Source organism: Strix uralensis, chromosome 22 (assembly GCF_047716275.1).
Source record: "Strix uralensis isolate ZFMK-TIS-50842 chromosome 22, bStrUra1, whole genome shotgun sequence".
In the NCBI taxonomy this organism is placed as follows: Eukaryota; Metazoa; Chordata; class Aves; order Strigiformes; family Strigidae; genus Strix; species Strix uralensis.
This window is the reverse complement of record NC_133993.1, coordinates 11,460,724-11,485,542: the sequence shown is the minus strand read 5'-3', so window position 1 is coordinate 11,485,542 and position 24,819 is coordinate 11,460,724. Positions and strand designations below refer to the sequence as shown.

General features: G+C 65.9%; 3 protein-coding genes across 6 annotated transcripts; 2 read left to right on the top strand and 1 right to left on the bottom strand.

Moving 5' to 3' along the window:
• The first annotated feature begins 1,738 nt into the window (after window positions 1-1,738).
• On the top strand, window positions 1,739-9,032 carry PLEKHH3 (pleckstrin homology, MyTH4 and FERM domain containing H3). Of its 3 annotated transcripts, none has more exons than XM_074892244.1 (13): window positions 1,739-2,007; window positions 4,093-4,148; window positions 4,813-4,901; window positions 5,068-5,262; window positions 5,463-5,620; window positions 5,749-5,872; window positions 6,052-6,349; window positions 6,458-6,665; window positions 6,904-7,031; window positions 7,156-7,276; window positions 7,398-7,847; window positions 7,920-8,111; window positions 8,193-9,032. In XM_074892244.1, exons 1-13 carry the CDS (start codon window positions 1,852-1,854, stop codon window positions 8,364-8,366), a joined length of 2,349 nt encoding a protein of 782 aa, XP_074748345.1. In that variant the 5' UTR covers window positions 1,739-1,851; the 3' UTR covers window positions 8,367-9,032. The 3 variants fall into 3 exon arrangements, with proteins under 3 accessions (XP_074748345.1, XP_074748344.1, XP_074748343.1); XM_074892243.1 differs by having other exon boundaries at window positions 6,904-7,040; XM_074892242.1 differs by having other exon boundaries at window positions 6,904-7,040; window positions 7,398-8,111.
• Window positions 9,033-9,921: 889 nt separating this feature from the next.
• TUBG1 (tubulin gamma 1) lies at window positions 9,922-17,303 on the bottom strand. 2 transcript variants are annotated; one of them, XM_074892310.1, is made up of 12 exons: window positions 17,172-17,303; window positions 16,870-16,982; window positions 16,149-16,316; window positions 15,834-15,902; window positions 14,555-14,634; window positions 13,846-13,972; window positions 13,028-13,114; window positions 12,649-12,798; window positions 12,034-12,081; window positions 11,277-11,429; window positions 10,836-10,997; window positions 9,922-10,603 (listed from the first exon to the last, which is right to left on the bottom strand). In XM_074892310.1, exons 1-12 carry the CDS (start codon window positions 17,218-17,220, stop codon window positions 10,406-10,408), a joined length of 1,404 nt encoding a protein of 467 aa, XP_074748411.1. In that variant the 5' UTR covers window positions 17,221-17,303; the 3' UTR covers window positions 9,922-10,405. The 2 variants fall into 2 exon arrangements, with proteins under 2 accessions (XP_074748411.1, XP_074748412.1); XM_074892311.1 differs by lacking the exon at window positions 12,034-12,081 and having other exon boundaries at window positions 17,172-17,302.
• Window positions 17,304-17,492: 189 nt separating this feature from the next.
• RETREG3 (reticulophagy regulator family member 3) lies at window positions 17,493-24,696 on the top strand. Its single transcript, XM_074892312.1, has 9 exons — window positions 17,493-17,696; window positions 18,515-18,621; window positions 19,841-19,871; window positions 20,970-21,096; window positions 21,791-21,875; window positions 22,303-22,440; window positions 22,989-23,068; window positions 23,422-23,554; window positions 24,057-24,696. Exons 1-9 carry the CDS (start codon window positions 17,521-17,523, stop codon window positions 24,488-24,490), a joined length of 1,311 nt encoding a protein of 436 aa, XP_074748413.1. The 5' UTR covers window positions 17,493-17,520; the 3' UTR covers window positions 24,491-24,696.
• The last annotated feature ends 123 nt before the right edge of the window (window positions 24,697-24,819 follow it).

Below are 24,819 nucleotides of genomic sequence, written 5' to 3'. Positions count from 1 at the left end.
CGGCCCCACGGGCAGGGTGTCGGAGGGGCCGGGAGTCCCTGGGCTCGCGACAGCAGAGGCCCCCCCGGAAAAACCTGCCCTGGGTCTGGCTGGAAACTCCCTCCCGGGGCGGGGGGGCAGAGAGGCCAGAGGGACTTTCCTCTCCCCTCCTCACTTCCCCCACGGGCTCCTCTGCTCTGGCACATCCTGGCCCAGCAGCTACTGCGGGGCCAGCGTGCTGCGGCTGGGGCTGGAGCAGTCAGGACGCCCTTGCCCCGACAGGGCTGGCACCATGGCCATGGGCCACCAGGGCCACGGGCCAGCAAGGCCTGGGCCATGCGACAGCCCCACGCGCTGGGCCCGGGGTGCCGGGAGCAGGATGGGGCCTGGCTGGGGCGCAGCGGCTGCTCGTGGGGCTCCGCGGCGGAGCCGGGCACGCAGGGAAGCACCTCCTGGTCCTGCTGGGGCTGGAGGCTGCTTCCTGCTTGCTCCCAGGCTCCCACGCGGGATTAGCCCAGCACTCAGACTGGGAGGACTGGGAGCAGCCTTCCTAGCCCCTTCACCTACTGCTGGGCCGGAAATGTGATTCCTGCTGACTCAGCAGCCGCAGCTGCAGCCCCGCACAGCAGCCCCAGAGCCGGGTGATGGGCCCCCATCCCCCGCAGCCTCCGCTGGCCCACGGGCCGGGCTCAGGCAGTAACTGGCCCAGCTCCGCTCAGCCTGCAGCCCCGGGCGGCCCCGCTCCTTTCCACCGCTGGCCCCGTGGCCGTGGCGGTGTTGGCCCCACCGCCGGGCCACCGTCTCCCCCCATCACCTGGCCCCACACCGGCTCCATTCCCGCCGTGGCTGGGGGGCTCTGCCCGGTGCCCCGGCCTGTCCCAGCCGCCCAGCTGGCCCCGCAGCGGGGCTCAGCCCCGGCACAGCCCGGTGCAGGCCCGGCGCCGGCTGCGTGGGAGGGGAGCTGGCAGCCGGCGCTTCCTGCGTGCGCATCCCAGCACCGCTCTGGGCTCCCAGCGATGGTGTTGACCCAAGAGCTGTAGCAAAGCCAGGGCCGCGGCTGATGTGCTTAACCCTTCCCGGGGCTCCAGGAGCGGGGCCAGGGCCCGGGCGCTGCCACAGCACCCACGGCTCGAGGGCACCGCAGCCCCTCGGCTGCCGGGCAGGGCCCAGGGCTGAGCCGAGCCGCGGTGCTTTGCTGCGGCGCCGGGTGCGACCCCACCACGAACCCCTTCCACCCGCTCCTCGGCGGGAAGGTGCCACCGGGGCTGGCAGGCCCAAGCACTGAGCCCTCCTGCCCACGGTGGCCCTGCCTGCGGTGCCCTCCTGCCCGTGCCGGCAGCGCACGGTGCTGCCCGCTGGCACCACACCGGTGGAGCCTCCTCCCCGGGACGGGCCTCGGCGCTGCGGCGTGGAGGAGCTGGGGCAGCACATGGCGCCGGTGCCGCGGGGCAGCTCGACACCGCGGCCGGTGAAACCCCCGGTGCTGCCGGAACCAGCGCGCTCCGCCCGTCCCGGTGCCGGTGCCGGTGCCGGTGCCCAGGCCGGGCGCAGGCCGTGCCCGGTGCACCGTGCCGGCTCCGGGAGCACCGGCCCCGCCGTGCGGCGCCCCCGGATCTCGCTCGCCCCCCCGACCCGGTTCGGCGCGCGCCCCCGCCCGGCAGATGACGCCAGCAGCGGCCCCGCCGCCCCGGGCGCGCTGGCTCCGCCCCGGGCCGCGCGCGGCGATTGGCGGGGGCCGGTGACGCGCCCGGCCCGGCCCGCCCGGGGCGGCGGCGGCGGGGCCGGTCCCGGTGGCGGCGGCCGGTGCGCGGCGCGGGCGGGCGGCGGGGCCGGTCCCGTCCCGTCCCGGTGCCGTCCGGTGCCGTCGGGGCGATGCCGTTCCCGGGCGGGCTGTGGTGGCTGCTGTGCTGCCGGCAAGGCTTCACGCTGCTGCGGCGGGACTACGGCGAGGCGGACCGGGAGGCGGACGGCGAGGCCGAGGAGGAGGAGGAGGCGTCGTCCTTCGAGCTCCGCGCCCAGGGAGACCAGGTGGGGCCGACACCGGCTGCGGGACGGGCGCTGGAGCCGCGGCTGGGCACCGGGGCGGCGGGACCGGCGGTGCGCGGCTCCTCCCGCCCGGCTCGGCGCTGCCCCGGCCCGTCCCGGTCCCCGCCGCCGCGGCGAGCACGGTCGCCGCCTGCCCGGGCCTGTCCCCGCCGGTCCCGCCGCCCGGGCTGCCCTTGGGGCGGCCCCGCCGCCGGTCGGGGGGTCCCCGCGGGGCGCCCCGGGGGGTCCCGGGGCAGAGCCGAGGCGTGCGGGGGCCGCCGCCCGTTCGGATCCCGGCGCGGGGCCGTTGCTGGTGCCGCGGCGGCGGGACTCGGGCGCCCGTCGGGTGTTGGGGCGCTGCCCCCCTGCCCGGCCCTTGCCCGCTCCCCGGGGCAGAGCCGCGGGGCTGCCGGTGCCGGTTCTCGCACCGGGGCCGTACCTGCCCTGTGCCGGGGCCGGGGCGCGCAGGGCCCCCGCGGGCCGGGTGCCCCGGGACCGGCCGCGGCTCCGCACAGACCTGCCGGGGCCGGTGCCCGGGAGCACGTGCCGGGCGCGGGGAACGGGCCTGGATCTCCCCGCTCCGGCCGCTTCCTCTGTTTAGGGAAGCGGAGCGGCGGAAACCGGCGCTTCCTCCGGCCGGGCTGCGTGGGGGCCGGCTGATAGCGCGGGGGCGGGGGGAACCCCGGCTCCCGAGGGCTCCTCCTGCCCCTCCCGGGGGCTCCTCCTGCCCCTCCCGGCTGCCTCCCGCAGCCGCGGGGCCGTGTCCCGGCGCGGAGGGGACACGGCGGGTGGTGACAGCCCGGTCCCCCTTGCTGCAGCCCCTCTCCCCCTGCCCAACTGCTGCTGCCGGGAGCTGCCCTGAGCCCCCCACACCGGCCGTCCCCCGGCAGCGGGTCCCCTTCCCCAGCGGGGACCGCGGCGGGGCGGGAGCTGGGCCCTCTGGGCACCGCTGGCAGCGCCAAGGGCACGGCAATGGCAGGAGCCTGCTTTGGGCTTCCCGCGTCCCGCGGGCCGCGCTGGCTCCGGAGGTCGGGGCTGGCGTGGGCGGCTGTGACGCCAGGTCCCCCGGGAGCCCTTTGCTGTGGCCGGGGGCTCCTTGGAAACCCGCAGGGCCGGCCGCCCCTTCCTGGGAGCGTGGGAGCAGCTCCCCCGGCCCCGCTGCCGCGGCTCCTCTCCGGTTTATTTATATCCCTGAGAAGGAGCCGGCCGCCGCCGCCTCCTCCCGCAGCCGAGGAGCTGGGCACCGTCTCGGTGCCCGCAGCCGTGCAGGAGCGCGCGGGGCCCTCCCTGGCCTCGGCAGCGGGACGGTCACCGGAGGAGCTGGCCCCGTGCACGGCGCCGGGGCTGCACAACAGGTGCCCTTAATGCCACGGGTCAGCAGCGCCTGGCCCTGCCCCGCGGCGCAGCCGTACCTGCGGTGCCTCCCCCCTCCCCGCCACTATTTTTAGCAGCCCTCTCTTTTTCCCGGCGTTCCGTGGCGCGCTCTGGCCTGTCGTGCCTCTGGCCGCCCCGTTGGGACGCAGCTGGCAGCGGCGCCCGCGCATCTCCCGGGGCAACATCCGCCGGTGCTGCCGCGGCCCTGCTCTGCCAGGGCGCCCTGCCCGACCCGGTGCCTGCCCGTGCCTGGGCTCTGCCTCGTGTCCCAGCACGTGTGCCGGGGTCGTCACGTGAGCGGCACCGGCCACGTCAAGTTGTGCTGCGCGAGGAGGAACCAGCCCCTGTCCTGCTGCGGGGCCAGGGACTTCCCTGCGCCGCGTCCCACCGCCGCGGGCAGGAAGTCAGCGGCCCCATTACAATGGGACTTTGTGCCGTAAGCGTATTACTCAGCACTGACCTTGTGCAATTCTGCACGGTATCCAGCCTGCTGGGTCAACCGAGGACACGCAGCCAGCGTGCCCGGAGGCTGCCCCCGCGCCCCCGGGGTGCCCCAGCTGCAGCCCGGGCTCCTGCCGCAGCTGTGGGGGCACTGGGGCTCCCTGCCTGCCCCTTTGGGCCTAGAGCGGGGCTGGCGAGGCGAGCAGTCGTCGGGGGGACGTTCGGGGGTGCCGGGCAGTGACTGTGGGGCTGAGACGTCTCCTTCCTCCCCAGGGGTCCCTGGAGGTGAGCCTGAGCCAGCCCACCCGCAGCAGCAGCGGCTCGGAGCGGTGAGTGACCCCCGCTGCGCATCCCGTTGCGTCCCTCGTGTGGTACTGGGGGGGCTGGGGGCCTGGCACGCCTTGGCAGGACGTGCCGGTGCCGGCGTGTCCCGTGCCATCGTGCCCATGGGGCCGGCACCACGCTGTGCCGGCCTGTCGGCTAGAGCAGAGGATGGCAGAGCCAGGGCTGCTGCGCTCCGTCCCTGTCCTCAGTGCATCCTTGGGCACTCTCCATCCCTCTGCCACGCCGGATGGCTCAGCTGCTGCAGGCTTCGTCGACGGGGGCCGTGTGCGGCTCCTCCGTGCCAGGAGGCTCTGCCGGGCCATGTCCACCAGTGGAGGCCGTGCCCTGGGACAGTGTGTGCCTGGGGAGACGGGGTGCTGGGGCACAGGGGCCTGCTCGCTCCCTGTCCTCCCAGTGCCGACGCCACTGCCAACATTCCTTCCTGGTTGTTCATTTTCCGAATTCCTTGGCAGGGCCGCGACTGCAAACAGCTTATTTTTAGCCAGGGTCATCTGCACCCGATGGCTCTGCCGTGCTCCCACCGTGGGGTTGCGGGGTGCCCGGAGCCCCTCAGGACCCCGGCTGACCCCAGCCCCTGGGCCAGCTCCCTGCCCGGGGGCTGTGGGAGGCACCCGCGGGCACCCAGACTCAGCCCTGTGTCGTCCCCAGGTCCCTGCTCGTCGCGGAAGAGATGCGCAGCCTCATCGTGGAGAAGGGCCCGGGGCCAGTGGAGGATGACCCCGACGCTCTCGTGAAAGGTGGGCACAGCCCGGCTGGGGCACAGGGGCCTTTGCCTCCGCAGTAGCCGGGGTGGGATTGTGCCCCGACTGCGGCTGGATCCCGTCCCCGAGGGCCGGGGGCGCCAGCTGGGCTGGTGCCAGGCAGACCCTGCCCTGCGCCGGGGCTGAGGCTTCCCCTCCCCAGGCTGGCTGCAGCGGGAGGTGCGGGGTGGCGTGAAGACCCCCTGGATCCGGCCTCGGAAGTACTGGTTCGTGCTGACGCCCGACTCCCTGGACTACTACAGCAGCAACGAGAAGGGGGCCCGGCGGCTGGGCTCCCTCGTGCTCACCAGCCTCTGCTCCGTGCTCTGGCCGGACAGGCGGACCTACAAGGAGACAGGTGAGGTGCCCGCACCCCTCGCTCGGGCCGCGCCTTCGCAGCCCCTCGTGCCCTGAGTCGCCCTCCCAGCCCCGGGGGGCCTCTGTCCCCCAGAGCACGGGCTACGCTGAGCCCCGGGGTGTGGAGCCGGCCTGGCTGGGGTGGGGGTCCTTGGGGCGAGGGTGCTGGCGGGCAGCGGGTGAGCGGTCTGTCCCTCGCAGGCTACTGGAGCGTGACGGTGTTTGGCAGGAAGCATTGCTACCGCCTGTTCACGGAGCACCTGAACGAGGCCGTGCACTGGGTGTGTGCCGTGCAGAAGGTCATCGACAGCAAAGCGCCCGTCCAGACGCCCACCCAGCTGCTCATGCGCGACGTCGAGGTGAGCCCGTGGCACGGGGTTGCCAGCAGGGCCGGGATGGGCGCTCGGGGCCTCACGTGCCCCCTGGGGCGGCGGTGGGGGCCTGTGCCGGGCCCTCTGCAGCTGCGGCCGTCGCTTCGCCCTCGCAGGAGCACTGCGGCAGCCCCGAGGTCCTGGAGCAGATCTACCGCTGCAACCCCATCCTGCGCTACACCAGCAGCCCCCTCTACGCTCCCCTGCTGCCCTTCCCCTACGGCAGCCTGGACCAAAGTGGTGAGGGGGGGCCCAAAGCCTGGTCCCATGCCCCGGGCTGGCGGCAGTGATGGCTGGGCCGGGTGCTGCGCGGGTGCTGGGCTGGGGCTGGCCCGGCTGCGGGTGCGGTGCCTGGCTGCTGGTGGAGGGGGGGGCCTGGGGAAGCCCACGGGGCTGTTAACCCCCGTCTCATCCCGCAGCCCCCGGGCCCCGCAGCTACACCACACTGCGCGACGAGGCTGTGAAGCTCTTCAACTCGCTGCAGCAGCTGGAGTCGGAGCGGGACCCGGTGCCGCTGATGCAGGGCGTCCTGCAGACCTGCCTGGACCTGCCGCCGCTGGTGGACGAGATCTACTGCCAGCTGGTGAAGCAGACCACGGAGCCGCCGGCGCCGGGCGGGCAGGGCGACCTGCACTACTGGCAGCTGCTCACCTGCATGAGCTGCACCTTCCTGCCCTCCCCGCCCATCCTGCGCTTCCTGCGCTTCCACCTCGACAGGCGAGTGCTGGCGGAGCTGCCGGGCGCTGGCGGCGGGCAGGGGGCTCACCAGGTGCTGGGGTCCCCATCGGGTCAGTGCTGCTGTGACACTCCTGGTGCCTCTTGCAGGACAGAGAGCCGGTTCCCCACCTCGGAGATGGCCAAGTACGCCTGCTTCATCAGGGAGGCGCTGGGGAAGACGAAGGGGCGGGAGTGCGTGCCCTCGCTGGAGGAGATCCTGGTGCTGATGCGGCGGCAGGAGATGATCTGCACCGTGCACTGCCCAGGGGCACCCGCCTGCAGTGTGGCCATCAGCTCCCACACCACGGCCGAGGAGGTGAGGGGCCGCAGCCGTGCCAAGCAGGGGACCCGGGACGTTTCGGCACATGGGGCTGGGTGGGCAGCGTGCCGTGGGAGGCGGGGGGCTCCTGGGGGCTCTCCCAGCTGAGCCGCCGCAGAGAGGGACCAGGGGCCGCCTGTCTTTGCCCGCCGTGACCTGTCTGTGTCCCTTTGCAGCCCTGAGCGCCGCGGCCAGGGACACGCAGTCACCGTCGGTTGCCTTTGTCTCGCCCCAGGTGGCCCGGGAGCTGGTGTCGCGCCTGGGGCTGTCCCAGAGCCCCAACCTCTTCGCGCTCTACGAGCAGTCCCGGCGGCGGGAGCAGCCCGTGGGCAGCGCCACGCTGCTGGCCGACGTCCTCACCAGGTTTGAAAAGTAAATGTCCCGCTCTGCTGCCTACGGGGGAGGGCGCGGGGGGGGCCGTGACCGGGAGGGGACAGTGTGGGGGTTCCTGCCCCCACGCTGATGGGGCTGGTCCCTTCTGCCACAGCCTGGCTGGGGAGGAGCGGGAGCAGGACCCGCCGTGCCGACTCTGCTTCAAGCACTACGGCTTCCTGGACACGGACAACGTCCCGCGCGACAGCTTGGAGTTCGCCCTCCTCTTTGAGCAGGTGAGAGCCGTGCCGGGGTGGCCAGGCTGTGCCGTGCCAGGGTGGCCAGGCCGTGCCACAATGGCCATGCCGTGCCGTGCCGGGGTGGCCGTGCAGCGCTGTCTCACCCCCCCTCCCGCAGGCGCACGAGATGGTGCTGCGGGGCTACGTGCCCACGTCGGAGGAGACGCTGCAGACGCTGGCAGCGCTGCGCCTGCAGAGCCTCAACAGCGACTTCTCCACCCACGCCCCGTTCCCGCGCCTGGAGGAGCTCTTCCCGCCCCATGTGCTGCACGCCCGCCTGCCGGCCCCCCGCCGCCGGCCCCCCACCAAGTGCCGGGGGGCCCGGTTGCGCGCGGGGCTGCTGGCCGGTGGGCTCTGGGGGCAAGCGCTGGCCAAGCAGCGGGCGGAGCGGGACCAGCGCCTGCGGGGCCGCCTGCGGGAGGAGGGGGCCAGCACCATGGCGGCCATCGTGGAGAAGTGGAAGCTGCTGCAGGGCATGGGCCGGCCCGAGGCCATGGCTGCCTACATGGCGCTGGTGCGGGAGTGGCCTGGCTTTGGCTCCACGCTCTTCGACGTTGACCTGCGCGCGGTGAGGCCCCGGCAGGGCAGGGGCAGGGGCCGGGGGGCAGCCCTGGCACCCCTGACACCCCTCTCCTCGCAGAGTCCGGTGGGGGCCGGGCCCCAGCGGCTGTGGCTGGGCATCGGGGCCAAGGCCGTCTCGCTCTACAAGCCGGGGGAGCCCGAGCCCTTGGACAGCTTCTGCTACGGCCGCATCTCCTCCTTCGGCGCCTCCGACAGTGGCACCTTCCGCCTCTCGGTGGAGGACCGGGACCTGCTCTTCGAGACCTCCCAGGTACAGGGCAGCTGCCCCTCCACCCCTCCTCGCCCCCGGGGCTGCCCCGGGCTGACCCGGCCTCTCCCCTCCGCCCCGCAGGTGGACGAGATCGCGCAGCTCCTCAACACGTACCTCGCCTCCACGGGCGCCCAGCGGCCCCAGGAGCCGGCCGCCAGCCCCCCCGCCTCGGACCCCCCCGCGCTGCCACAGGGGCTCTGCCCCACGGCTGGGCCCTGGCAGCATCGGCCGCCGGCGGGCTCCTTCCCCAGCTAGCCCAGTCCTTCCCCGGCTAGTCCCGTGGCTGGTGCAGCCGCGCAGGGTGCTCCCGACATGGCGCGGGGAGGGCAGCCGGCCCGGCAGCGAGCGGCAGGTCTGTGCTGGTCCCCAGCCGCTCCCCGGAGCAGGGGGACGGGGGCTCGCGCTCCCCACGCCACCGTTGCCTTTCTGGTTATTTCCTTAATTTATTTTGAGACGCCCGCGCCCCCCACGTCTCCCAGCACTTTCCCTGGAGGGCAGCGGCGCCGCCGTCCCCCACCGCTGCCCCCAGGCCTGTCCCCGTCCCTCGTATCCTGGTGCCTTCGCCTCCAGGTGCTGCCTGGCAGCTCTGCCCGCGCCCCGGCTCCCGCGCCCCGGGGGGGCTTGACCCGGGGCAGGGGGGTGCTGGGCAGCGGTGCCGTGCCATCATCTGTCTGTCCATCCGCTGAACCCACCCCTCCCGGAAAGCTGCGGGCGGCTTTTGGCCGAGCCGCCTCGGGGACCAGGGGGCTCCTCCTGGCCGCGTGGCCGGGCCCCGCTGCTGCGCGGTGGCCCCGTGGCCGGGCTCGTGGTGCAGGGGTGGCCGCTGGGGTGGCGGCTGGTACGGCCGGGGCTCGGCCCCTCTATGTTGCCTCTGTAAAGTTTGTCGGTTCTGTCTTGGGGTGGGATGGGGGGGGGGGGGGGAGTGCTGTTTGTTTTTCTAAATAAATACACAAAGGAACGGCTGGGCCTCCCGTCCTGCGCTCCGGCGGGGGGAGGCGAGCGCAGCAGGGCCCGGGCCAGCCCGCGGCGGCGGGGAGGAGCAGCACGGCCTGTCCTTGGGGGCAGGGACCGTCCCTCCGGCCAGCCGGGTGCTCGCTGCGCCCCTTGGCACGGCCCCAGCAGCGCGGCCGCTCGCTGCCAGCTCCCCGGCACCCCCTGGCACTGCCCGCCCGCGGGGGGGGAACTGCCCCAGCCGTGGGCGCCGCTGCGGGGCAGCTGCCAAAGAGGGCGTGGGAGCCCGGCGCTGCCATGGCCCGCCGGTATTTTTAGCCTCCTGCTCTGTGCCGCAGGGTCAGCGGAAAAGGCTCATTCTCACCTTGGGCTGCCCCGGCTTGGGCCGATGCCAGCGCGCCCCCGTCCCTGTCCCTTCCAGCCTGACCTGCCCGAGCCGCCATGTCCGTCTGTCTCCCCCCCGCCGCCATCGAGCCCGCGTCCTTCCCGGCAGCGCTGGCCCCTGCCCCGACCCAGAGCCGTGAGGGCACCCCCGGGCCCCCCCCGCCCACGCAGGGCCTCGCCCTGGTGCAAGGTGAAGGCAGGAGCCGCGTGCTGTGTGGGCAGGGCGGTGCCGGCTCCCGGCCCTGGTCAGCCGCGCCGGCAGGTCCTTCCCGTATTTCTGGCTCTGCCGCAGCCGGCGCCGGGCCCGGGGCCAGCCCCGCACACGGCCGGGCCATGCAGGCCAGTGGTGGCCCCGGCCCCCTCGGGCTGCGGCTGCGCAGCAGGACTGGCCAGCTGGGCGAGGCAAGCGCTGGCCCCGGCAGGCTGCCGCTGCCTCCCTTGCCCGCGGCTCGCTCCAGGAGCCGTGCAGGCAGCGTCAGTGCAGGAACAGCCTTTATTAAAGCAAAATAACCTACAAAAATATAGATACAGCCTCTGTGCCCCAGGCCTGATCTGGCGGAGGAGGAACAAGGCTCCCGCCCAGGGCAAGGACTAGCTCAGCCACACAGAGCCTTTGGCACAGCGCGCGCCTGCACCTGGCTCTTGGGGCCAGGCCTGCTCCGAGCCCCCGGCCTCCCTCTCCTTCTCCTCCTCCTCCGAGCGAGCGTTGCTCCCACGGGCAGAGGTTCCCACCAGCGCAGCTGCCCCAGTGCCGCTCCTGGGCCGGGGGTGGAGGCTGCCCCCCGCCAAGGGTCTGCAGGGGCGGCGCCGCTCCCCCCGCAGCTTCCGCCCAGGAGCGCGGCGTGTGCGCGCGGGCGCTGCGACGGCTGCGTGGCGCCGAGGGTGCGAAACATGGGCAGGGCCGAGACGAGCCCTGCCCGGCGTGCATGGAGGCGGCTGCGGGACCCTCCCGGCCCCGCTCACTGCTCCTGCGTGCCCCAGGAGATGTAGTCAGGGCGTGTGGCCGCGTGGTACTCATCGATCAGCTGCTGCACGATCTCCCGGGAGTTGTCCAGCTCATCGAAGTTGTCCTTGAAGATGTCCTCCTTGCGGAACTGCTCCAGGAAGGCCTCCCGCTTGCGCAGCTTGTCATACTGCCGGCACGTCCGCTCGAACAGCTGCAGAGCAGCACGGGGGTCAGGGGGGCCGGAGCTCCCCAGGATCCCGCAGCTGCACCCCACGCCCGGGAGAACGGCACCGGGGGCGCGGCAGGACAGACGGGACCCCAGCGCAGACCCGAGCCCTGCCGCGCCCCCGCCCGGAGCCACGCGCAGGCCGTGGCTTTCCAAAGCTCCCAAGAAGACGCGTTGGGACGGAAGGACAGCAGCGGCGCAGAGGGAAGGCACTCACCGAGGAGATGTTGGTGTGGTTTGCCATCATGAGGCCGCTGACGCGGTGCGCGGATGGCAGGTACGGGGACTTGCGGGACAAAGCCACCTGGATGCTGGCAGGGCCCCAGGGGATGAAGTTGGCCAGCTTCCGCTCCCGGATCCGCTGCAGGCTCTTGTGAACCTGGCGGGACGAGAACAGCGGGGTGAGGGCCCCAGCAGACCCAGGAGCTGCCCCTTGCACACAGGAAGGCGGGTGTCAGCCAACAGCACGCGGGGAGGCTCCTTACAGCAAGGGACCAGCGGCCTTGCCACGAGGGCAGGGCCACGCAGGGGCAACTCAGAGCCAGTTGTCAGGCACGGCTGCCTCGCCCCGGGATCCCCGCGCAGGAACACAGTGACCATGCCCTCACCTCAGGCCACGCCACTGCCATCAGCATCGGAAAGGGCCATGGGGGCTCACCTGTGTGGGGTCCACCTCCCCCTGGATGATGTTGAGGATGGCGATGTAGCAGTGGTTGGTCTGCCTGTCTCGCCCTGTGGACACCATCACGTTTTTAGGCTGCAGCAATCTCCTCATCACGTCCAGGACTGTGGTTTTCCGCACGCTGGCCACCTGCAAACGCCAGCCAGGGGTCAGAGGGAGCGGGTGTGCGGCTCCCGCGCCCTCCCGCCGCCCTGCACGCCCCGGAGCGGGGGGCAGCCGGGCAGAGGGGCCCTGCCCCGGGGATGCAGCCCCATGCAAAGCCACATGCAGGACAGGGGAACCCCAAAGCCACACAGCAGGCACAGCCAGGCTGAGAACTGGAGCGCTGGTAGAAGCCCCAACACAAGGGTGCTGAGCTGCCCCCCCAGCGTCACAGCAGGGCTGGGGGCGAAGTTCAGCTGAAACTAGAGCGACGGGGACACGTTTCATGTTGTTGCTGTCAAACTTCCGTCCTGTTCCACCGCCAAGGCAAGGAGCAGGGCTGGAGAGCAGGGGAGGGGTCGTTTCACACTGCACCCCCTCCCCACCTCGCCCTGCCACCGCAGTCCCCGAGGGCTGCCATGGGCTTTGCCCAGCTGCTGCCTGCCAAGAGGGCCACGGCCTGGGTCAGCACCCAAAGGAATTGGCCACCGACAGCTCGGCGATGCGGCAGCCCTGCTCCAGGCACCATCTGAGCTGCTGGCTGAGCCCTCCCCACACTCCTCCCTGGGAGGACAGATCACACACTCGATACCCTTTTCAGAGCCAGCAGTTTTTCAGATTTGCTTCTCTGAGTAACATCCTGAGGAAATGCACACGAGAGAACAGCAGCTGTTAGCTCCCTGCAGAACTGAGACGCGGCCAACGCAGGTGAGTGCCTCAAAACAGAACTGTCCCGTGCTCCCAGGGGAGCTGGCGACGAGCGAAACGCAAGCGGGAGTGTTTGATGCAGCTGAGGGGTGGCAACGCCCTCCCAGGAGCCTGGAGCCCACCATCAGTCTTGGCATAATGATTGGCAGCGTTCTGACCCCAGCGGCCTGGGCCAGTGGCCCGTGGGTGGCAGGACCGCTTTGCTGGGCTGGCTCTGACCCTTTCCAAGGGTGGCTTTGTCAGATCAGAGCCCGTCGCTCTCCCATGGCTGCCGCAGCCATCCTGGCCCAGCAGCAGGTAGCCCCGCACAAGCGCAATCGCCTGCTCGTCTGATTGACCCCACACGCGGCTGTCACGTGGTGCGGGCACGCAGGCCAGGGCTGCGGAACAGGCAGCTGCGGCTCAGGCCGAGCCTGCGGGGCTGTGGGATGTTACGGGGTGAGCGTGGCAGCTCCTCCGGCCCTGCGGCAGCGGAGCAGGGCCTGGCGGGCCGCCTTACCGACTGGTCGGTGGTGAGCGGCGTGTAGCCCGTCATGAGGAAGTGCAGCCGCGGGGTGGGGATCAGCGAGGCGATCAGCCCGATGAGGTCGTTGTTCATGTACCCGGGGTACCTGAGCGTGGTGGTGCTGGCGGACATGATGGTGGAGACCTGGGGGCGAGGATGGGGTCATCCTCTGCGCCGCCGCACGCACGCAGGGCACGTTCCCACCCACTTCGCACAGCCCGGCCGGGGGGAGGCTGGAGCCCCTGCGAAGGGCAGAGGACCCTCGCTCCCAGCTGCCCACCACCGTGCCCAGCCCACGGGGCAGGTTCAGACCGAGCTGAACGCAGCGGGGAAGCCCCGCGCCAGCTTCTCCGGAGGGAAGAGCCCTTCTCACCAGCTGGTTGATCTGAGAGAACGACGGGTTCTGAATGTGCAGCCGGTCCGTCGCGATTCGATTCAAGGCCGTGTTGTCCAGAACCACCTGCAAGAGGGAAACCAGCTCCGTGAAGAGCCTCGGAGGCAGCCTGAGGAAGGGCAGCCCCGGCCACGCGTCCAAGGGCACCAGACGGCCCCACACAGGCCCCGAGCGCCGTGGCCCGGCGGAGGTGGCAGACGCGCGGCAGGTGGCAGACACTTGAAACCACAAGCTGACTCATCTGCAGAGCGTAACCGACACTGTCAATGGAAGCTCTTCCCTCCCATCTTGGCCGTGGTCCCCAGCGCTCTCCCGAAGAGCACTGCCTCTGGGCCAGCACCTCACAGCAACCTTCAGCCCAGCAGCTCTGGCCCTGCCCCACGCAGAGGGAAGCGGGGAGGGACGGGCCGTGTCTTGGTTAGGACCCGGCCACAGACCCTGGTGCCGGCTGAAGGCGCTGCCCAGCGGGGGCCTGCGGGTGCCGAAAGCCGCGCTGGCATCGAGTGAAGCGGAAGGCTGCAGCGCGGCTATGCAGAGGCGGCACGGCCAGTCTCGCTGCCACGGGAGGGACCTGCTGGGTCCCGGAGGCAGAAATGCCACCACGCCGGGCAGCTCAGCGGGGGTGAGCGCAGGGCCCTTGTCCCTGGCACTGCATTGGCTCCGTCCTCCGGGACGGGGGTGCTCTGCAAGCGCGTCGCAGGCTGCTGCGGCGCTGGCCCCCGCCAAGGCCGCGGTTTTGAGCGGTTCCGTGCGGGAGCTGGCCGCGCCGCGGGCCCGAGGGGCAGCGGGACTCTTACCACGCAGTCAGCGTTCTGAGTCAGCCTCTTCAGCGTCAGCAGAGAGTTGTAGGGCTGGACGACCACATCGCTCATCTCATCCTGGTTGGGGAAAACCGAGTAGGTCTCCACCAGCTTCTTGGGATACCTGGAGAGAAAGCCCAGCCGCCTCAAGGGTTAACACCACCGAGCCAGCGCTCTGCCTCCCACCAGCTCCCTTTGCAGTCTCCAGGGCTCAGGACCGCCATGAGTCACCAGCGCCACATGCCAGAGTCGGCTCCCAGGGAGGGAATTTGTCCCAGCAGTACGGGAGCAAGCTGCCAGACAGAGCTACAGGCGAGGCTGAGCCATCCGCAGGCTGATTAAGCAGCTGCTTACAAGCCTTTTCAAGAGGCTGCAAGCTGAAACAAGCAGGGAGGGCAGCTCAGAGCCCACAGCTAGAGCCTCCCACCCTCCTCTGCACCGTCAGGGTGTCAGAAGGCAACTGCCTGATAAGAGTGGCTGAGGGCAGGCAGGGGTAGGACAGCATAAGTCCAGTTTCAGAGCCTCTGAAGTCCCCAGGCCTATCAGAAGCCGTCCCTTCCCCGGGCAGCGTGCCAGGGATTGCACAAGACAGTGTTTGGGTGGGGGCGGCGGCTCTGAGTCAGCGCTCTCCAGCTCCCCGCTTTGGCAGGGTGCCCAGCTGGGCCAGACGCTGCGGTGAGGGAAGGGGACGAGGCTGAAGGCTCACCTGTCATTCAGCCTCTCCAGGAGGTAGGAGCCCAGCCCTGAGCCCGTCCCACCAGCAATGGAGTGGCAAAGCACAAACCCCTGGAAGGAAGCAGAACGCGGGCGGCTCAGGGTCCAGCTCAGCCCCCGGCGCAGGCGCGCTGTGCCCCCGCCACCACCTCAGCAGAGACTCGCCAGCCAGGGCGAGAACTCCCCCCGTCAGGACTGAGAGGACGGAGCGGAGGTTTGCTGGGCTCCTCCCGACCACAGCGACAGCCACAGGCTCATCAGGCCCCTCCTGCCAGCGGGGCAGGAATCCACATCTCCACACACACCACAGAGCGCAACTGCTGCTCAGGAGCCTCCTGGATTCCTCCTGCCCCAGAACAGCTTCAGAATAGCTCCAACCTCACCCTCAGGGTCCAGTTGGCCACACAAAATGGAGGTTCACATTCTCAGCCCCTTCCCCGGGCCCTCCACACTGTTCCCCTCCTTCTAGAGAACCCAAGGCCAACCTCCCTCTACCTGACTTCAAGGCAGTTCCCAGCTGCTGCAGGTCCCACAAGAGGCTCTTGGATCTTCTGCCAGACTATTTTACGATGCCGTTTTCCCCTCCCCTGTTGCCATGTGACAGCCCGACACAAACACCAGGGAGCCCTGTCTGTCTGCACACAGGAAACGGGTTTACACGGACCAAAGTCCTGCCAGAGGCACACGGCGAAGCAGCCGAAGAGCTGCGGTACCCCTGGTGCCCCTTTAACCCAGCTGCAGACAAAATGAAGCTGCGGCTGCCTGCGCTCGTTCTGTGGATTTCAAAGCTCTCAGCAGCTTGGGGTCTAAACACCTTCCTGCTGGCAACCTGAGCCTTGTCCCAGCAGAGCCCTCCCTGCCCACGAGGGCCTTCACTGGAGGACAAGCAGTGTGTGTCCTGCTTTGGCTGACACGGGGCAGAACCATGGGAGGGAGGTGGAACAGGGGAAGGAAAAGGCACCATAATGCCTGGAGCTCTTCCTGCAGGCTGTATCCTGCGGGAATGCTCATTGCAAGCAGTATGTGGGGCAGAAAAATGCCCCACTGTGCAAGGAGTGAGAAGATTTCTCAGGGAGCCTGGCAGATGTAGCAGTGACGGGAAAGGCCTCCTTTCCCTAGTTCCCCTCTCTGCGTGTTCTCTGCTCAGCACCCAGAAGCAAGTTGAGGAAATCTGTGTAAGCCAGAGGGCTGAGCTCGACCTTATAGAAGAGCAGTCTGGCTTGGAAAACACCAAGCAGGGCAACCGGATCCAAATCCCCTGGTTTACTTACTTCCAAACTGTCGCTCCCATCAGCCTCTCTGTCTATTATGTCAAAAATATCTTCGTGGATTTTTTCTCCCTGCAAGAGAGACCAGACCAAGATTTGTTCCTTTCCCACAGAAAACGGGGAAGAGCTCCTCAAGCCTGGTGCGAAGCCAAGTCAGACTGGCAATGTGACTCTCGCCCAGGGTGCCACAAAGTCCCTGCTGAATGACCAGGCATTCTTCAGGAATCACGTACTGAGCCTGATGTGACCCAGCCACGATGGAGCCTCACGCCTAACGGGCTGGCCTGTGCTCGCACGCAGGAGCACTGGGGCTGTTACCTGTGAGAAGCCACTGGCCCAGTTGTTCCCAGCTCCCCCTCCGTGCTCAGACAGGTAGATGTTTTCCGGGTTGTAGAGGTTGGCGTACGGGGAGTTCAGGATCGAGTGGATAACTCGGGGCTCCAGGTCCAGCAGCACGGCTCGCGGGATGTAGTGCTCATCGTCTGCCTTTAACAAGGAGCAGTGAGATCACGATGCAGCCGCAGCTCAGCGCCGCTTCCGCGAGTGCGTGTGCCACCCCCTGGCCACGGGCGAGCGTGGCAGAGCCAGTGAGGGACAGAAACTTGTTCTGTGCAGCCTGTCTGCGACACAGCATCGTGATGAGCCGCAGAGCAGATCCTGGACGCCGGGCAGGTGGAGGGGGGGCGGCTCTCCCCAGCGAGCTCGTGCTTGCTGCGGTTACGTAAGGTGGGATCTGCGGCAGCCTCAGCCTCGTGCTGCTGCCTCCACAACACAGCCCCTGCCAGGCGCAGGCGGGAGCGCTGGCAGCGTGCGGCCCCGCGGCAGCCCTCGGCTGAGGCTGCCCCTCAAACCGGCCGGGGTCCGCGCCAGCCCCCCGGTCCCTGAGCGCGGGGGGCTGCTGGGTGGAGCAGAAGGAGCCACAGACGGCCCTGCCCGCCCTCACCGGGCCCGGCTCAACCCGCGGACGAGGGCAGACGCATCCCGCAGCGCTGCGGGCCCGCTCCGCGGCCCGGGGCGGGCGGGGGCGGCCCGGCGGTACCTGGTAGAAGAAGACGTCCTTGCGGTCGGTGCCCTCGGTGGCGAACTCCTCCACGATGCCCTCGGGGCTGATGCCGTGCTCGGCGCAGAGCTGCTTCCAGAACTCGAACCCGACTGCGAAGGGGGGGCGCGCTCAGCCGGGCCGGGGCCGGGGCCGGAGCATCCCCAGGCCGCCGGGCCCCGCCCCCGCCCCCGCCCCCGCCCCGGGCCGACGGGCCCCGCCCCCCGCAGCATCCCGGCCCCGCCCGGGGCGCGCTCCCCCGGCCCTGCCGCCGCCGCCGCCGGCCCCGGGCGCCCGCTCACTCTGGTTGCCGCACTGGCCCAGCTGCAGGGTGATGATCTCCCGCGGCATGGCTCAGCTCGGCTCGGCTCGGCTCGGCTCGGCCCCTCCGTGCCGCTCCCGCCGCCTCTCCCGCTCGGCGCCAACCGCCCTGCGCGTGCGCGGGACGCACTTCCGGGAGAGCGCGCCCGGCCCCGCCCCCCCGCGCGCCGGCAACGCGCGTGCGCCCTGGCCGGCGGCGGCGGCCGCGCCTGCGCCAAGATGGCGGCGCCCAGCGGGGCCCCGCTTCCGGTGGCGGGGGGGCCGCCATGTCGGCGGCGGCCGGCCGTGCGCGCGCGCGGGGCGGCCGGACGGTGATGCCGTGAGGGAGCCATGGCGGCGGCGGCGCGGCCCGGCGAGCGGCAGCGGCGGGTGCAGGCGCTGAGCGCTGCGCTGCGGGGCCGCCTGGGGCCCTACGAGCCGCTGCTGAGCGCTGCGCAGGCCGCGCTGGTGTGGGAGCGGCCGGGCCGCAGCGCGCTGTGGTGGGCAGCGGCGCACGGCCTCTTCTGGTGAGCGGGGGGCGGCGGCGGCGGGCTGAGGCGCAGGCCGTCCCGGCGGGGCCCGGGCCCGCTCCCCTGCGGGGGCGCCGGGGTGCGGAGCGGTGCCTGTGTCGGGGAGCGCGTCCCGGCGAGGCCTCTTGCTGCGGCGGAGGGGCCGCGGGTGCGCTCGGTGCCTCCGCTCGGGTTCGCGGGGCCGCCCTGGGCGGCCGGAGGTTTTTGTGTCGCGCCTGACGGGCTGTTCCCCCCGCGGCAGCGGGTCTCGGGCGGGCGAAGGCCGGCGCTCGGGGACGGCACCAGCGACCGGTCACGGCCGCCTCGTACCCCTCATCCCGGGGCCCGGTGAGCAAGTCCCCCGGCGGGAAACGGTTCCTCCCCTTCGTGCGGGGCAGCCGCGTCCCCCCGCGCTGGCTGCGAACGGATCGTGGCTGGAGGTGGGACCCGAGCGGCTCCTCTGCGAGCTTGAGTCTGCCACCTGTGTCACAGCGGGAGGGAGCCGGCAAGGGCTGAGCTCCGCTTCAGCTCTGTCCCTCTCGGCGAGTTCTCCCGTTACTGGAAAGTGCAGCTACCTGCAACCCCCAGCCCGGTGCGTGAACAGCGGAGGAGGCAGCGAACCGGGGCTGTCGCGATAGAAATGCCACGAGCAGAGAAGGGTCCCTGGAGCAGCCTGAGGGCAGCTCCTGCTCGGTCCCCGCCAGGGCAGGGTGCTCGCTCTTCTCTGGCTACAACTGTTAGTGGCGACCGATGGGTTTGGAGTCGGTTTGTGTTACCCCGTTTGTGCGTGTCGCGCAGATCGGGGCGGTACTGACTTGCTTGTTTCTTCCCCGTAGGTTTTTTGCTCTGACTTCTCTCCGCTTGCTGTTCCTGGTTGCATTTACCCTTATAATAGTAGTTTGTCTAGATCAGTGGAAGAACAGAATCTGGCCTGAAATTGGAGGTAAGTTGTAACATTTGAGTTGATACCGACAAGTCAAGCGCTGGTTTTAGCCCCAGGGGTATACTGGCTCTGCGTCATTTGGAGTTAAATAGTTAAAATTCTGGGTCTTTTGCTTTATGAATCTAGAAGCAGGCAAGAACGCTGTAGGCAGGTTCTTCTGGAGCTAGAAAATCCTAACCTATAGAAACATAAGATCTTCTCGTGCCTGTGACGCTGGTATTTGTCTCAAAACATCTGGTGTATGTGAACTGGTGCAGGTTTTGAAGCAGTGATTCACCCTTCGAGCATTCGGTACAAGAACAAGAAACTGAAGCATACATGGAATATGTCTGGATTTTTCCTCAGAATTTGTAATAAACCAGCTCCATGTTTTAGGACAAAGATGAGTCCCAGCCTTGCTGCTGAGTAGAGATTTTTTTGAAAGGAGAGGCATCTCAACAGCTGTTAATGAAGTTAGTCTTAAGCTCTCAGGAAGCAAAGCAGTTCTATCTCTTGTTCGTGGTATTAACATACTAATGAATACTACCACTCTCAGCAGCTCAGGATGGGGTTGGCTTTGCATGGACAGGCTGGCTTTGAAGCTGTGTGGATGGTTTGCATGCTCCCAGAGGTGGTTCCCTAACTAACTAGCCAGTACAGTTCCCAGCTTTCTGCTTCAACTTGTGTGCTCAGTTGTTCTTGGGAGGACATTAAAGCTTTCTGTGGTTTCTGGCAGCAGCTGGGCTCAGGCTCTGCAGCTGAAGTTTCCTACTTAGGAGGAAGTGTCTGTCCAGCTCCCTCATAACCTTGATTTTGGTTTGTCAGGGCAACTGGTATGTCACTGGGTCCCTTTTCAAATCCCAGCCTGGGTGGGGAAGTATCAAAAGACTGAGATCTCTGATGCCTCTCAGAAGCAAGCAGTTCTTCCTTCACCGGCTGGTGTGTGCGGGGGAAGGGAGGGAGGCGAAAGTGGTGGTTTTGCTCTTACCTGTCAGTGGAACCAGAGCTCCAGACAGCGTCCAGCAGGTATTGAGGAGCAACAGGGAGACTCTTGTCCTGTGCTGTCACACATACACGTTCAGAATGGGGTATGGAGTGAGGCATCTCTGGTTCTTAATTGCAGCTAATCCCTTTTTCAGGTATTCCCCAGCTCATTAAAGCTTTCCTTAAATCCCAAGAGCTGAGCGTTCTCATGGCAAATTCCTTGCAACTAATGTAGTGTCTGTTCTTAATATTTTAGTGGCGAGACCTGACGAATTAGACAATGAGAGGTAGGAAACTAATTGAATCCTCTGCTGTTTGGTACTTTGCTGTGATACCGTGTAATTATTACCTGCACGTGCTTGTAAAGTTGGCTCCTTTGAGCGGGGAAGGAGGGGGGGAAGGCGGACGGAGCCCCGGACTCTGTCAAGCTGTTGTGACAACTTTTTGACTGGCCCCAAACCATTACGTTATACTTAATCTCTGCCTTGTACTGGCCTCCAAGAACGCTTGCTTCCCCTGCCACTTCCCCTTGCACCCTTAAGGTAGAGGTGCTGCCTTAAAAGCAATTCCTTTTGTATGGGCCTCCAATAGCAAGAAAACAGCATTTCTTCTGGAAATAATGAAGTTTTCTGAGACTTGACAAGGAACGTTTAACAAGCTTGTTCCAGAAGTTGTTCCTGCATAGTTACGATCTGACTGCAGCATTAATAATGGGTTGAGAAATGCTGGGGTGTTGTCTTACTAATAACACCTTCCTCTCTCTGGACACACCTTTCTGCTCGCCTGTGCTGCCGAGCCGCGCTGGGTGCTCAGCTCCTGATTAAATCACTTGAACTGTTGCCAAACGACAGTTGCTTGGGTTGGGTTGTTTTTTTTTTTTTTTTTTTGTAAGAGGCCCAAGTAGAAAAGGAATTGCTTTTCCTAACCTTCGAGTACTTGTGACTAGCAGTTAAGAAGCACTAATAGAACTTGACAGAGACAATGCCTCTGGAGTAGCTGAATATATTAAGTAAGGTACAAGGCTGCTTGTAGACCTCGTGCTGAATTCTTGGAGGTTGCAGTTGACCAAATAAATGCAGAAAAAGCAAATGGATTCTCTTGATTTGCTTCTGCACTGCCCTTTCCCTCCAGTGGTGTGGAAACTAGTCTAAGGCAAAAGACTGAATGACTGAAATTACTGCTCCTTAGCTGCTATGGGAGAACTGGGACGGCCGTAGAACGGTGCGTAGAAGCGCTGCTTTTGGAAAGGCAGCTGAGCCTCACCTCTAGAGCTCAGCGGCTGGGGGAGAGGAGAAGGTGGTACAGAGACAAGTGTTGGTAACAGCTGATTCTGCACTGGTGTCGACGCAGTAATATCTGTTCCTGAATTCTCCCTTTCGCTGCAGCTGGGGATACGTTCACCCTCGGCTGCTCGGAGTGCCAGAACTCTGTCACCATTTGGCTGAAGGATGGGTGGCTGGGACCAACTTCTTAAGTAATCTCTTCATTTTCAAGAGGCAAAACCCCGGAAAGGTAAGAACGTACAGAGCTCAGCAGATGATGTGTTTGACGTGGAGCCTCTGCTGACCGCCAGTATCCTCTTGTGGTGGTGTCCAGCGTTGGCTGCAGGCGCTCAGGCGTGGGAGGTCTCCCACAGCTCCGTGGCTGTTAAGTGGTGGAGAGGAATAGAAAGCACAGGCAGAAAAATCAGGTTGCGGAGGAGGGAGGAGAAGGCGAGTGTCAGCATGTTGACTGCACTAGTGAAGTGAACACGTAGCTGCTCCTTCTGTAGGTTTCTGGCTTTTTAAGTGTCTGTCAAACTCCTCTCCCTCATTGGACTTTAACAGTTTGAGAAAGTATGTCAAGCTTTTTTTTTTCCTTCTTTTTTTGAGGCTTATGCAAAGAGGAACCTGTAACACGGCGGTACTGTCCTTGTCCTTTTCACCTCACAGAGTCCCGTCTTCTTTAGCCTCTTCCTTGCTTTTAGCATACCTGCTTTGGAAGCTCCTCGTGTGCTGAGGCAGAGGCCTTGTCTGGCTTCAGAGCAACAGGCAGCGTGCCACCTCCTGTCTCTGCACTAGCCCTAGAGCGGGGTAGCTGGATGTTAGGAAGGCTTTGCTGCTGTTAGAATTACATCTTGACCTAGAATTGGCAGAGAACAAGACGGCAAAGAACTGCGTGAATGCGCTGCTTAACCTCGGAAACTCACTGTCTCCCATGTCTTCAGTTCTGCCTTCTAGTGTGTGGAGTCTTTACTTTCCTGGCTGTCCTGGGCCGGTACATCCCTGGACTCGTGCTCTCGTACTTGCTGTGTAAGTAGATCTCTGTGCCAAATACAGACTTCCGAGACAAAAGGGGTGGAGGCGAGTGGGAGCTGAATGTCCGAGGGATGGGGCTCTTCTGCTCGAAAGGGAAGCTTGTGTGAATGGCTTTAAAATATACGATAATACATTCTGCTTGGAATGTGGTGGTTCTTGTCCGGGACTCTAAGGTCTCTGGTCCAGAGAGAACATGTTTGAGTGCTTAGTAACCACAGATCTGAGCGCTAATAGGTTGGCCTCTCAATTTTGTTAAATTGGCAGAGGTGATTGTGCCAATCCGAACCCCCTCCCACAGCATTGCCTTCAGCACTCAGATCTTGCATGCCATGTGTGTGTTGTACTGCAGCAGAAAATGGGCAAGATATTTGCCAAGTAGCGTCCTGAACAAACTTCTAATCAGAGTTCCCACTTACCTCAGTGCTCTTCATCCTGCTGTGGCCCCTTGCTGTGTACCACAGACTGGGGCAGCGCATGTACATGAAGCTGGAGCCAGCTCTGCAGCGGCTGGATTTCAGTGTTCGAGGCTACATGATATCAAAGCAGCGGGAGAAGCAATGTAAGTTTCTGTACTGTGTTTCTGACCCTCGGTACGTGAAACAGCTGCGAGCTGAGCCCGGCCTCGGGGAGGGCCAGGGCTGCGTGTGGCACGGCGCTCCCACCAACGCCCCGGCGGGTCCTTGAAGCCACGCTGGGAAGGAAGCGAGGCCGCTCTGCCTCCGCAGGCAGCTCCCAGCGAGCAGCTGGCGTGGGCTCTTCACAGCGCCGAGCCGCTCTGCTTCTGAGCTGCCAGAACTGCGTGTTCCATATCGCACTTGCACTGAAAAAAGAGGAGGGACTCGGTGCAAGGGAGCTGCTAAACATGTTCATCTCCGCAAAAGATCTTGCAGCAGCCCAAGTCAGAAACGATCCCGTTGCTCTACTGTGGAACGAAGTGTGTTGAGTTGTGTCACGTCGTGTCCCTCCTGGGTTGTGTCACGTCGTGTCCCTGCTGGGTTGTGTCATGTCCACGCTTGGCAGTTGAGGGTTTTTCTGCTCTGCTAAGGCTGGCCCTGTACAGACCCCATCCTAGCACCAATAACAAGCTTTGTCTCTGGTTTCTGGCAGTGCGTCACCGATCCGTCAGTCAGGAGGCTGTGGATGATGGGAGTGACAGTGAAGAGGAGCTCGCTGCGTTCTGTCCCAAGGTAACGAAAAGTCTCAGAAGCAGAAAGGCTCAGCTGACTAGAACAAACTCACTGCAGTGCATGGACACGCGGTCCGTAGCCCAGTATCCAGCACATTGTGATGGGAGATCAGATGAGGATATTCTCCTTTTAGAGAGGCCTTTCCTATTCTGTCTCACTCAAGTATGTCCAGAGCTGCTTGTACCAACCACAGTCTCCTAGGCAGGGCACTAACGTATGAGATGAGCCTCAGGTGCCAGCCTCCCACGAGCACTGGGTTTCACTGGCAGCCACTGGATCACGTGTTTTGTCTTGAGGCACAGGAATCAGCTTTCCAGTATTTGATGTTTCCAATTTTATCTGCAATTTCAAAGCTGGATGACTCCGTGGTTGCCAAGGAACTAACCATCTCTGACTCGGAGCATTCGGATGCGGAGGTCTCCTACACGGAAAACGGGATGTTTAACCTTTCGAGGGGCCAGACTCCCCTGACAGAGGGGTCAGAAGGTGAGGGGGAGTGGGCAGCCTCTGGCAGGCGCCGGTGTGACGGCTTGGAGGGAGGGTGTGTTGCCTTCTGTCCTCGAGGCCTAGCTGTTTGATGTCTGTCTTGCTGGCTAAGATGAGATGCCACCACCTGTTTTGTCAGAACTGAGCTTCCTTCTTCATTCCTGTGGTGCTTTAGTGGAGCACTGGCAGCTGCTCTTCAAAGGCAGATCCAGCTCTGCCCGTCTCCGGCTGCAGGGATGCAGGTTGCAGCCCCCTCTGTGATGGGTGTTTCCTCTGGCAGAGGGTGTCTGCTCCAGCATCTGCCTTCCTCAGGCGTGCCCGGGGAGGCCAGCAGGCACCCTGAATAGCTGTGCCAGGGGGACATTAAAGTGTGTTTGGTCTGTGAGATGGCAGGAGATGGTCTGTCTCGGGGAGGTGGTGGCCCAGCAGTCGCGTGTGCGCTGCCCGTGCCTCAGAGGGTTTGGCGTGTGCTGTGTATTCAAAGCACTTTCTCCTCTTCTAGACCTGGACGGTCACAGCGACCCAGAAGAATCTTTTGCCCGGGATCTCCCCGACTTCCCTTCCATAAACCCAGAAGCAACTGGCATAGATGACGAAGATGACACCAGCATTGGGATCCCCAGCCTGGCTTACCGCCCACAGCTGACAGAAGACCTGCATCTCCCTTACGAGCAGGAGGAATCGGGTGGGCTGCCATCTGTACAGAACCTCACCCACAACATAGCCGGCTTCGTCACCAGAGGCATGATACAGCTTGCGCTGTCAGGAGCCCCTCAGCCAGGCTCCTCACGCAGCGACAATCCCCAGAGAGGCGCAAAGACTTACCTCAGAACGGCCAGCTCGGACTTGGACACGGATGCGGAAGGGGATGACTTTGAACTGCTGGATCAGTCCGAGCTGAACCAGCTGGATCCTGCCGGCTCGCGGGGCCAGTAAGCGACCCCACACTTCCCTCTGGTTTTCTATCGCACGTCATGGAGGGAATCCTGGAAGGAAAAGCCTTGCACAGTTACCTAGGCCGTCTCCTGTGTGAGTATGAGTGACGCGACAGCCAGTCCTGGCTGGGAACACCACTGTGACTTGTGACTCTGTAGCCTCGCTTGGATTTTAAAATAAACTACACAGGTAATTCATAGGGAAAAGGCGTTGATGTGATAGCTCCACAATCACCCGTGCGTTGCCCTGCACTGTCTGCCAGGACGCTGCTTGTTCCACACTTCCTCACCTAAGACAATAACTCCGGTGTCTGCAGCTCCGGAGGCCGC